The following is a 14,401-nucleotide window of genomic DNA, read 5'->3' as shown; positions in this document are numbered from 1 at the left end:
CGTCCGTCTTCTACATAAGCCGAGAAATCAAGAATGAGTACTAACTGTAAGGACTTGCTTGCAGTGTATCGTGATTTTCAAGTCTCTCTTCGGTGGCTTGTTATGACGTTCCCTTGCAATGTTGCAACTCTTTAGTTCTTCCTTGTCTCCAAGTGAGATTACAAGTGGTCAGGTCCTATGCAATCTAGTCTTGATGAGATCAATTCAACTGTACACTAATTCACAATCGTGGAAAGAACTTCTTATTAAAATATCCGATCTCTCACGTGACTTATCCTTCAACTGTGAGAAGTATTTGGAAGGAGTAAGTCGTGACTTATCCTTATACTGTAAGAAGTATTTGGAAAGAGTAAGTGGTCGTACAGCACATTTTCCTTCTTAAATAGTTCACTGACCCAGTTCCACTTGGGACCCCTTCTTCTTTCAATTGTCCAATCAGAAGTGACCTTGGGCAGCATGATGAATTATGCACGCCTTCATTTCCACTTCCTTCCGGAATCAGTCCCAAATGTGCTAATCGGGAAAGTGTCGGAAGTGGGGAGCCTTTACTATTGGTCACCTCTTCTTGGTCGCCTCTCCCTTTCCTGGAATTTGGCTAGATGAAGGGTCCTCTCGGGCGTTGTCGTTTTTCCGATGCGATCGACTAGATGCGGCGCACTTGGAGACAATGCAAGCATTGTCCCAAAGGCCGAGTCCGCACGCACGCCTGTTGCTTGTTGTCGCACGTGCAGAGTTTTGGGTTGCAGTAAATTTTCAGGAAATGTTTGTACTCGTTAGTTTACGTATATTCGATACTCAGTCAGAATCTACGTCTTCTTGGCAGTAAATACATCAATTTTACCGTACCGGGAAAATATGAGCACGCTTGAAAATAGGCAACAGTAAATAAGCAAATTATTCACTGGAAATATTTCAGATGTTTTATTGTATTAAAAGAGGTCTCTCATTCTGAAACAATATTTATCATACATAATAGTGGAAAAATAATTTTTTAAGTATATAGTCATGTATATTAATCTTAATTCAATATAATAGTTTTATATAAATTAAATGAAACTTTAAAAGAATTATATGTTAAAATTTAAAATTAACATATTTTATATTAATTAACTTTTATATTTAATTTTTTTATTTTATTTCATATTTAGAGCTTTTACGTAACCTTTTTATAATAGATTATATTCTGCTTTAATCGTCTTATTTTTTGCTTAATACTATGCAATTGGAAATTATTTCTACAATATGAATACGTATTCACTGAACACGTATAACAACGTATCTTTAGCCATCAACCATACGAAGACATAAAAGTGCATAAGTAAATATGCGAATATATCTACTGCACGTCAAACACAAAAAGGCCCTCGACCTGCTTTTTCATGCCGAAGTACCTCCGATTAAATGAAGAATATCAAAGGCCCTACCTACCAATTTAAGCATCTCAAGGCGAGTATTAAATTGAATCAAACACTTACATGCCGATATAACGTACTGTATTAAAAATGTCATCCCCTATACTTCCATTCATTATTAATAAAATACTTTTTTAACTTATATTTTTACGTTACATATCTTAATTGAAATAGTGATATAAATTTATTTTTAAATAATAGAATCGATAGATTTAATTAATAAGATTAGGTTAATACGTTCAATTCAGTTTTTGATATCTCTATCCTTTTCTCTAAAAAAAGTATAAACGTAAAAAAAAGATATTGAAGATAAAAAAAATGAATTTAACCTATTAATCTCTTTAAATAATGCGATTAAACTATTTCAATAAATTTTAAATAATATTGCATTAGGTTTTAAATCAACTCTATGTTAAATTTTATTTGAATATTAAACAATACCAAAAGTATTAAATAAATAATAAGGAATGGATAAATTAGAAACAATTTTATAATAAAATAACTCTTCTTAAAAAAGTTATTACAAAATCTCATATAGAAAAAATTATTTTTAATAAATTATGATCGAAAACATGTCTTATTATTAAATAAAAATGAAAATAAAGTGATGATTTTCTTTCATAATATTTTGTTCACCGATTATCACCAACTGTATTCTATAATCATATATTGGCTTTTATATTCCTAAAAATTTTTTTAGGATTTTCGATTTTTTTCACGACTAATTTTACCATTAAATATTTTTAGAGTTTATGTACTAATATTTAAAATAATATTTTTTATGGTATTGAAGTTTATAAAATATATATTTAATTTATATAAAACACGAAGATAAATAACTGAATGTTATTATTTAAATTAGTATTAATATATCATTTTTATTTTCAATCTATAATTTCATTTTAATGTTTATATGTGATCTATTAAAATATTTAGATCTCAACATTGTACACTACAATATAATATTGTATGGTATTAAAACGCACATCTTTAATACTTAAAAAATTGCTCGTATATTTTAAGAAAATATAGTTTATAATAGGGGTGTATATTGACACGAGTAAACTTAGATATAAGAAAAATTAATATCTATAATACAAAGAAGAAATAAAGCCATAGAGGGAGAAAGAGTTCCTTCGTGACGCATAACTTATGTTGTACACAAATAGAGAAAAATAGAACTTTTACTCTGTACATATATAAAACCTACATTGTGTGATTTCATATTGCAGTGTACTTCGAATGGTCAATCAACTTACTTTAATTCAATATGTATTGAACATTTCATGCATTCACAAAAAAATGCTACATAGAATCAAATTTATATTATCTTATTATGAATTTTGTAATCGATTGTTTCTACATAATAATGCATCCAATTATCCCAAATAATCAATTTAACAAAGTATTAATATTAAAATCTTTTAAAGTTAATTTCTAATATACGTAATTAATTAAGTTAAATACAATGAATAATTAATTGATAATTAAATAAATTATTTTGTGTATTTAAATAAGACATTAATTTCTTTATTTAATTTCCTTTATTTCTTATAGTGATAATTTTAAGATTATTCAATAAAGTACTGATGTATACAATTATGAATTTGAATCAAAAATAAATTTTTCTATTTGTAAAATGTTTATCTTTCTAATATATTTCATGTATTTATTTTAAAGGAATAAGCAATATAACTTAAAGATTATATAATATATAATTAAATATTAAAGCAAATAGTATTCATATATTATAAATATAAAATCATAAATACATTATTTTCTTTTCTAAAGTTATTTTAATTTATAAAATAACCATCAGAGAATTTGTCTACATATTTCAATAACACTTATTCTATAAATTAATTTCCAAGTATCTTATTTGTAGATATTGGAGTGTTTTAATACACATTATTTGTTGTATTCAAATAAAATAAAACAAATAATTTGAAATAAAAATATTTTTAACACAATGCTTAATTATAATCATATTTCATCGAATGAAAACAAATAGAATGATAAAAAAAAAGAACAAGAAGAAGAATGAGAAGGGGTACAATACATAATGTAATAAATCGTTTTTACCACAATGTGGATATGTATATGAACATGATTACTCTAGCCAAACAATTGTAGTAGTTTATACAAACGTGTGGAAAGGCTTTACATAAATTCCTATTAGATTCTAAATTGACAACTTCATGAAATTTTTAAAGTCCAAACATAATTTTTTAGTATAACCTTAGAAATCACTATTATTTATGTAATTGTATTAAATAATCAATGATCCATAATATAAATATAAATAAATATGTATTTGAAAAACTAAATTACGAATTTAGTTTTAGTACTTTTTTTTATTATTAAGTTATTAAATTATTTTATCGATCAATACTCACAACACGTTCTTTATACAAAACTCTATATCTCTATACTAAAATCTATATTAATACTAAGAATTACTGATTGGTACATTTATCAATAAAACTTAATGATAATTAATAACTAAATTACTATTTTTAACTATTATTCGTGCTTTAACAATTATTGCAACAAATTTTTCATAAAAAAAAATAAATTATAAAAAATAACTGGTAATTTTTTAATCAATCTCTGTAGATATACTATAAATATATTTCATTGTAAAAGTTAAATATCAAATAAATACTTCTATTTAGTTTATAGCTTCATTATTTTCAATTATTTTATATAAATAAAAGTACCATATAAAGAAAAATACTTTTACTAAAAAATAATGTATAGAAACTTTTATATAATAAAAAGTACAATTGCAAAAAGGTTTCAGATTTATTTATATTTTTAATAAAAAAAAAACTAATTATTTTTAAAACTATATTGAAAATTATCGATAAATCGTCAATAAAATATAGATAATCTGACAAATAATTTTGAAGAATACTTTTTATTGTCTTTTTGTGTCTTTAAAAATATTTACATGGATTATTTTGTGGCTATAGGCATCAAATGATTTTGATTTATTTTATTTCTGATTTATGATAAACGTAAAACATTGTTAATCTATTATACAGTTTAGTAATTTAATCATATTTAGTTTTCAATAACCGTTCTTTTGAACTTTAAAATTAAGTTATTTTAAATAATAATTTGGACAATGTTATTATATTAGTCAAATTAGTAATTACTATTGTGTATATTATTGAATAGAAAACTATTAACAGTAGAAAGTCAATAGTGATTTTTAATATATTTTTTCTGCTAAACTATTTATATAATTTAATATTTAAACAAATTTATCCATAAATTTATATATAAATGTAAAATCTATGGCAATAATATGAATAATAAAAAGAATTTACAAAAATTTGTTTATATGGTATAAAATTCAGCTAATAAAAATTTTGTTTTTGCATTTTATCTTCACTACTATGGTTGCAATAATTTTTCATAAATTTTTTAACTATTGCAATTAAGATTTTATATATTAATAAATTTATATATTTCATATTTTATATTTTATTTTTATTATTTTCATATAATTTTTCATATAATTTCTTATAATTTTACCCATCGATTGAAGATACTCAAAAAATAAGTGAAAATGTACAGTCGTCTCTTTGTAAAAATTCCTATAGCCATGTTGTTATCGAATAACAATATATTAAATAATAATTGATGAAGCCTGAAAAATGTTTCGAGCTTTTATAGTATATTAGATACCGTAAAATTCTCTAAACGTTAGTTGAGGATAAAAATTCACACCTGATCTTAAAGGATTTCATGAATAAAAAATTGATTTTAGAATATATTGATTATTAAATAATACTTATAGATTCGATATATAAATCTATTCCGATTTAAATTTTGTTACTTTATATTTTTCTTTAGGATTTGTGAAAAAAACATCTTAAAAATTAAATACTTGAAAGTTATATTGAATATGAAATATTATATTGAACATAATGTTTTATATTATTTGAAAAACTCTATATTTCATATTAATCAATTCGCTATAAATAGAATAATATATATATATTTACCAAACATTTTCTTGCTGCCAATGAAAAGAAGAAAAGAAGTAGTGCTCATTTCAATTCAAGAATAGTAGTTCATTTTATTAATCATAGATATGACAGAATATACGTAGAAGTTGTTATATTTTATTATCAAAAAACCTTTCCATATTGCAATATGAGATTATGATTATTTATTTTGTACTATTACAAAATATTTTTTAATATAGAAAATAAGTAATTTTATTTATCTGAAATTACAACCGCTTAATACACTTATATAATTATGTAAAATATTTAGGCATTAATATATTATAGGGATTCAAAATTTTTGGATATAATTATATACTTATAAATACTTTTTAAAGTTTTATATAAATAAAGGTATTTACAAAATTATGAATCAATTAATTTCATTTACATAAATTATCAATTGAATTGATTTGCTTTCATGTCAAATAAATATAAAATAATCATAAAATAACACTATCATAATGCAATTACATATTTTTAAATAACAATCAATATAAATATAGTTATATTAAGGAATATTTACAAAAATACAATATTAAATTAAATTAATGAAAATATTTAAAAATCTCATTATATTACATTTTTTAATGTAAAATATTTGTAAACTTTATATATTTTTATATAATAAATATTGATAATATAATTATAAATATAATAAACTGAATATTTATAAAATAAATATAAATTCATAAAGAAAATATTAATAAAATGAATATTACATTAAATATATTATATGTCATATATGAGTTCAGAGTTTTTTATTTTTTTAAATAAAATTTAAAATGTTTTTATTTAGTTAATAGGAGTTTTATATAAATAAGTATATAGATATATATAAATATAATTCTTTTTTCTTACACTATGAACTAGATCGAAATTAAATTTACACACAAAATTTTTAGTAATTAATAAACTTAATTATTACATAAAATATTTTGAGTAAGCAGATATTCCTATTTTTAGTATTATATAAGAAATAGATTTAATTAAAAAAATATAACGACATAATACAATATATATTATTGTTAAAAAAACAAAATACCGCGCTTTTGGTTCCTATGCATATTTTAGCTCTCTTCAAATTATTACAAATAAATATATGCTTACACATATATAACGCAAATATGAAGTTGTTCTTATATTTATAATAATTTTAATTTATCTTGTATATAAATATTACATTCAATTAAAAAATAAGTACAATGAAGAATACGTAGAAAACACAATAATAATTTTCATAAAAATATAAAATAACATTCTGTCAAGTAAATTTATTACATTCTATTTATATCGAATCAATTTATATGAATAAAAAAATATTGCCCAAACATATATTTATTTGATTTATTTAAACTACATACTCTACTAGAATTTTACAAATAAAATTATGAGTATAATATTACGAATCAACAGTTGTATACATAAACAAAATTATAATAATGTAACAAATACGCAAAAACATTTATACCATAGTAAATGTATTGCGAAAATAAGAAACATGTATAAGCGAATACTTACATCAATATCGTCCGAGCAAATGTTCTAAATCCGACCACATAAATTTCTCAACTACTCGAGATGATATATAGCTTCTCAAATTCTTACTTAAATATGATTGATTTACAGAAATTTTGACTACATTCCATTTTTTAATCAAATGACAAATATTTGAAAACATAAATAAAAATTTTTGAAAATATAAAATATTTTTGTTTTAATACATATATTATTTATATTAGACAATAAATGCCTATAAGTTTACACTAATGTCTTCTTATTAATTAAAAATGTAACCTCTTTATTAAATTATTGAACTTCAATCATGTTGGTTGTATTGTTAATTTATTATATTAGATATATTATATTATTATACAGAATTTCTAAAGGAATAACCGAATTAATTTATAATTTCATGTAAATCTATTTCATAAGAAAAACAATTATATTACAATAATTATATTATATACAATATAAATACAAATGCTCAGATTTAATGGAATATATGTGTATACTCGTTGACTATGAATTGTAATTTGTTTTTAAATTAATTTGTGTGTAAAAATAATTCTACATATATATATATATATATATATATATATTACTTTATGCATATATTTAATATGTGTACATAAAGAGATTTTTTTAAATACATACAAATGGATTTATGTTTAATTTTAATTTAATTAAATATTCCATACCATTAATATGTATCGCTAATTTTATTTAAAAATAAAAAATGTAAGTACAACTCTATTTACATCTTTGCATCTGAAAAATTAAATATGTATATAAAATATTTAAAAGCAACGATAACTTCAATTTTTCAAATTTATTTAAGTGAATAAGAATAGACTGAGTAGTTAATTATAGATTTTTACATTATTAATATTATATAAATTGAATATTATTAATACCATTAATATATTTTTCGATTATTTAACTTCTCATTATAATTATATATAAACGTAGTTTTTTTTATCAAATAATAGCTTAAGTCTTAATATCATTTTTTATAAATTTATTAGAACAATATATATACATTCTATTATTCATTTTGTTTATTTTAACTAGACAATAATCATAATAAACTTTAATAAATAAAGCTGAAATACGTAAATATTTTTGTTAATTATAATTTATTATTGAATAATGCTCGTTCATTGTAGTAAAAATATTTTTAAATGTTAGTATAAAATTATAATTAGAATAATTTAATTACATCAAAATATGATTTAATTTTCTTTGAAGCTCTCGTAACTGTAGAACATTCGTAATTAATGATGCTTATTATTATAAACTAAAAATAACCAACTCATATTCAAATAAATTAAATTATAATGTGTTAATATTGTACAAAATGAAGTAAACATGTCACTCAAAAAAAAAAATTAAGTCCATCGGATGAGATTACATTCAATCCTCTTCACCTCTTGTCTTCTTCTCGTCTTGTCGTGGATGATTATTTTTGTATCACATATCAAGTGCTCTCAAGTAAATGAGCTTCAATCAAGCTATTTATCTTCTTTGACCTCCGTCGCCTTTATCATGCACTCTCAATTACATTTGATGAACGTACGATCAAGCAACAATACTTTTGGCGTGTCACTTCGATCTCGTTTTTCCGTTTTCAATTTGTTTCTTAGTAAATGAAAAGACATTGGCACTTTCTTTAGTCCAAGTGTGGTATACGTACTGGCATTCGTAGTGATAAGTACTGAGAGGCAGTAATATATTTCAATAGTTTAAAGCTAAACTTTACCAATTTACTTTTTATAAAGAATATATATAACGACTTTTTTAAATCTTAATATTTTTTGGTAATTTGAATTATTTTGTCGATATATATTATTTTTAACGAACACTTTATAAAGTATAAAATATTATTTGAAAATATATTTTTTAAAAACTATAAATCGAAATTAAAAAAGAAAATGAATACATTTTGATATGTTATTTTTATAAATAAATTTATGTTATACATTTTATTTTGATTAATTTTTATTTTATAAAAATATTTATATTTTATGAATTCTATTGTTAATAAATATTGTAATAAATAGACATTTTTTATTTTTGTTCGCATTCACTATTTATATATACTTTTTATAAGCTTATATCAATATATATATATATATATATATATATATATATATATATATATACGCAGATATTTATATGTTTCATAATTTCAATTAGCATATTGTGTTAATTGAAGGTATAGGCACAATATGAGATTTCTTTTTAATATTTAATACTAATCATTATTATTACAGAAAATATTAGTGTAAACAATTTTCATTGTTAATATATCGCGTATAAATATTTTCATTTGATAAATAACTTCATTATTAAGAAATATTATGAAAATGGTTGTAATTTATTATAATGTAACTAAATCTTTGGCCTGAATCAGGAACAAATAGCTCCAAGGCATATTTATTTTTCCTTTCCACACTTAAATATGTTTTAACACTTGAAGGAAAGAATGGAAAGATACACCATTAGTGTGCACTCATTTTTTCGAAAAGATAAAAGTGGGATGTATGGGACTCATCACCTCAAACATGATACAATCCACTTTTTTCAAGATGGACAATTGTTAACGTAGTCTCGATTACTTTGATATGATACTTTCATTTTCAGGATCACCTATCGAATTTCTGCCGCCCATTACAAGCAGTGGAAGTTGCTGACTACAAAGACGATAGTCCTGACCACTGGCTTTCGCCCTTTCTCATTATTAAACTACAGAAAAAATGAATAAATTTTGTGTACATATATTATAAGGCCAAATAAAACCATATACATCATGTTATTATTAGTGTCAAATAGTTTCAATTGATTTTTACAAATTTATTCAGTTATATTATTTAATAAATAGCTTTAATTTATATGAAAAATAGGGTAAAACTCACAAAATTATTTCAACTTATATTCTTCATTTAATTATTTAATATATATACGATTATTAGTAATAGCATTTATAAATATAATATACTGTTATAATATATCTTATTTATTATTAATATCAATTACTCTTAATAAAATTTACACTTTTATAATTCTTTTAATCTTGATTATTACAAATATCTTATATTTAATTTGATCGCTTAATTACATATTTTCATTCGTTTGATTTATAAAATCGGCATGATTTTTAAGAATAATTTAATTCGCTGTCTACATAGTAATGTTCATCTACATTGCATTCAATGTAAAAAATATATAATCTTAGATATGAAATTGAAAATAACATAGATAGAATTTTTTCTACTTTTTAGGATCTGTAGAATTATTTGGCGTTCCAACAAATATGAAGGTAACAAATTGAAAACTATACACACGTGCATATAAAATTTATATATGTATATATGTAAATACGTATTATTGCGTATAGTTATTATTTATATAGTTAATATATTTTATAACTCTGTTATGTACGAATAAAATTTATTTTACATTATATGGAATAAAATTTTATTAATATCGGTTTGAGTGAATTGTACAAATAATAAATAAGGTAATTCAAGGAATTGAAATGATATTCCATAAGTATATCAAAACTAAACTAAAAAAGTTAATTGTACTGGTGAACAAAATAATATATTTTACTTTTAATTTATTATATAATTTAGTATTTTTATTAGATAATAATTTCAATATTTATTATTGAAATGTGTTATTATAGAAAATAATTATATTTATTATAAATTTATAAAATTTTTTAAAAATAAATGAAAGTAATAAAAATGTAATTCCAATTTATAACAAATAAATATATAAATCTACATACAATATGAATCAAAAAGTTTTTATAGTTGAATTTTTTTCCACTCAGTGATTCGTATTCTTGGCACAATTTCTAGGTCATATAAATTTTCTCTTTGACCAATATAAATATTGTCTTTCAAAATCTTTCAAAATTTTATAAATTAATTAAATTTATAAATTAATTTAAAATTAAAAATTACAAATACGCGAAAAAAGTATACCATACTTATCTAAACACGAATTATATACATATTTTGTAAAAATTACAAGCATAATATTCAAAGAAAAATGAAAAAGTCAGTTTATCACTAATAGTATTCTATCAATTTTTATACATTTTGAAATAATTCCATTGACGTATTTATGGAATATTTCTATAAATTCATTCATTTTAATAAAAGGCTTTATTTAGAAAATTTTTGAATAACTTTGAAAGAAAGAATTTGTATGAAATTATTGAATTTAATAATACTACTATTAAAAAATACTTAGTTAATATTTCCTAACACAATTTTATTTACTCCTTTGTTATAAAAATATCTATCTATCTATATATACTTCTATCTTAATAATTACAAAAATAATGTTCAAATAGATACTCCAATTAGTTTAAAATAATAATCTTATCATACACAGCTTTTCATGCCACTAATAATTTATAATTATTCAAACATTTTATAAGTATTTTTTTTTACTATTATAATTTTTACTCGTTTTTCTAATTCTTTTTATCTTTTCCTAATCAAAATCTAATATCTTATAATTTTTAAGAACTCAACAATTAGTGCTAAACATTACTTATTAAATAGAATATTTTTATAATAGAATTTTCTTTCTCGTTAACTTATATTTTCATATTGAAATTACTACAGCTTCCAAAGCTTTAATAAACTTCTTCGTGCTACGATTATATTAATATTGAAATATTTGTTAGCTGAGTTATCTTATAATTAGGTATTACAAATATCTCTATCTTTAAGGTCAGAACTTATCTATTAATAGTAATGAAATTATATTAGCTGTATATAATGATTTATTAAAGACATATTTATAATACCTAATTATAAGATAACTCAGCTAACAAATATTTCAATATTAATATAATCATAGCACGAAGAGGTTTATTAAAGCTTTGGAAGCTATAGTAATTTCAATATGAAGATATAAGTTAACGAGAAAGAAACGTAGTATGATGAAGTAGAATCACGAACTATTAAATACGGTTTAATTGGGAGATGATACATTAAAGAACGAAATAATGAGATCTCTGTAGATAACCTCTATGCAGATAACGTTAACACTTTGTACAAAACTGTAATATGGGAAAACTATCAGCAATTTCTTTGTTTCTCTGCAGCCTTCCACTTTCAATTCTACAAGATGATTGTATTACCTTCGGGTAATCGAGCTCCATCGTAATCGATCTTATTTCCTCACTCTCTCGCCCTATTATAAAGAGTATTCTATAGCAAGGTATTTCTATTAAACAAATTCTTCATCGATGTTTCCCTTAAGGCTTATAGAAAATGTAAATACATTATTTAGCCTGAAGAACGTTAGTGTTATGGTAACAAAAGTCCATATGAAGAATTACATTGATAATATTAGTGGCGTACCAACAAATTTATTTAATAAAATGTTATTTAAAAAAAGATAAGTAATAAACTGTAATCTAACGAATCATGATGACGATATCAATGATATCAACGATATCATGTTTTAATTATTTACCAATTTACAAGTTATTTCAGTAATTATCGTATAAAAAAGGGAAATAGTAATTGCAATTTTCGAAACAAGAATCTTCTTATTCGAATTCAATTCAATTCATTACAATTCATATTTAATTCTTCTTGTTCATTGCATTTTTTAAAACTTTTTTGCCTATAAAATTAGTGCCTGATTCAGCTGTATGTTTATGGTTACAAAAACTTCAACACCCATATTGATATTTTAATCTACTCAAAGAAAATTTAAATATGTTTCATATAATTATTATTCAGATTATTATAATTTTATTAATCATTTTCATGTTATATATATAAAAATCAAAATATGTAACTATGATTGAATTCATACTTTACATGCAATTCGTATAAAAAATACTTTTAATATAAAATATTTTTATATGTCGGAATAACCCGATCATAAAGTTGTAATATATTTTCTAAGAAAGTTTTCTATTTTGTTCTAATGAAATAATAGTTTTCTAAACTCGAGTATTTAATCGGGCATCGGGAAATCAAGCTATACATTATTAATCATACAAAAATGAAAAACTTTCATTTCTCACTTACTATAAATATTGTTTGTGTTTATAGTAGAAAATATATAATATAAGTATATTCCAAAAAAATTTAAATACGAAAACTAATAGTAAGGAAGCGATAGTATATCTTTGCAAATTTATATATGTATAATAATATAATATATAATATATAATAATATAATAATGTATAATATATATATTATATATATTTACAAAGAATTTTGGTTTTTGTAATCTTGAGTTATTTGAGATAGTAGTATTATATAGTAATAATTAGGAATGAAATACATCATTTTAATTATCAATAAATATTTCTAAAAATATTTAGTCCATATTTTATATGTTAAAATAAACCTATATAATTTTTTATTTGGTTTATATAATCATTCACGTATATTTTATATTGTGCTATATAATCAAAATATCCTATATAATTAAAGGTTTTTTATTTCATCAAAGTAACATTAAATTAATCGGATATTTTAATGACTCGGAATATAGAATGTAAAATAACATAATTTTCTTTTAAACATATAAATATAAATGTTAGTGGTTACCTATAATATATAATTAGTTAGTAATAATCTACAATATATTGATTATTTTGAGATTAGTTTTAATTTAATTTTTTTTTAATTATATTGTATTATACTTTTACATATTATATTCAGAAGAATTTTATTCTGAAATTCCTTCTATTTTCCTCTTTGTTACTTTAACCATTGATTTAACTAATTAATCATTGTATCACAAAGGTTTTAAAATTATGAATTTGATATTTCAAAATACGTTGTTTCCATTCAAATTATAATTATATCAATTGAATTGAATTTTATAACACAAAGGATATTTCATTGATCAAATATTCAAAAAATATTCATAGAACTAAATTAATTTTCGAATATTATTATTATAATACATTATCATTTATAAATTAAATATCATTAAAAATGATAATGAAAAAAATTGTTAACAAGGACTTAATATTAGACTTACAATTTTATGATGTAGATGCTGGAGCTCCCTCTCGGTAACACGCCGTCTCGACAACTCCCGTTGCTCCCGCCTATACTGGCTGTACTTGTAGAACAAGTACATGCCAGGCAAGGCCAGGACGACGAGGGGTTTCATAAGACCTGCTCTAGCATTAGATCCTCGAGCTCTAGGTTCCGGTGGGTCATTTATCTCTTCTTGTGGATCCGGAACCTCAATGGCTATAGGCTCTGTTGCTGCCGCAGCTACACCGACTGCTGGCATCTTTCACTTGCGATATAAATAAGACGTTTACTTATTTAAAAGAATATAGTTATTTAGAAATAATATATTAATATATATATATATATATTAGTATATAAATAATATAGCTAAATAATATAGTAATAATATAAAAATAATATATTATTACGCAATTTACTTAACAATATAAA

General features: G+C 21.9%; 1 protein-coding gene across 1 annotated transcript in view; it reads right to left on the bottom strand.

The window, feature by feature from the left end:
- Positions 1-14,401, bottom strand: part of LOC105360311 (uncharacterized) — a 57,911-nt gene that overhangs the window by 32,948 nt on the left and 10,562 nt on the right. Inside the window, exon 2 of the mRNA XM_011497195.1 lies at positions 13,971-14,237. Coding sequence (XP_011495497.1) covers positions 13,971-14,231 — 261 coding nt within the window. The 5' untranslated portion in view covers positions 14,232-14,237. The remainder of the gene's footprint in view (positions 1-13,970; positions 14,238-14,401) is intronic.

The sequence above is a fragment of the Ceratosolen solmsi genome, unplaced genomic scaffold (genome assembly GCF_000503995.2).
Source record: "Ceratosolen solmsi marchali unplaced genomic scaffold, CerSol_1.0 scaffold10, whole genome shotgun sequence".
NCBI lineage: Eukaryota > Metazoa > Arthropoda > Insecta > Hymenoptera > Agaonidae > Ceratosolen > Ceratosolen solmsi.
Note: the sequence above shows the minus strand (reverse complement) of the source record. Positions and strands in the feature narration are given on the sequence as shown.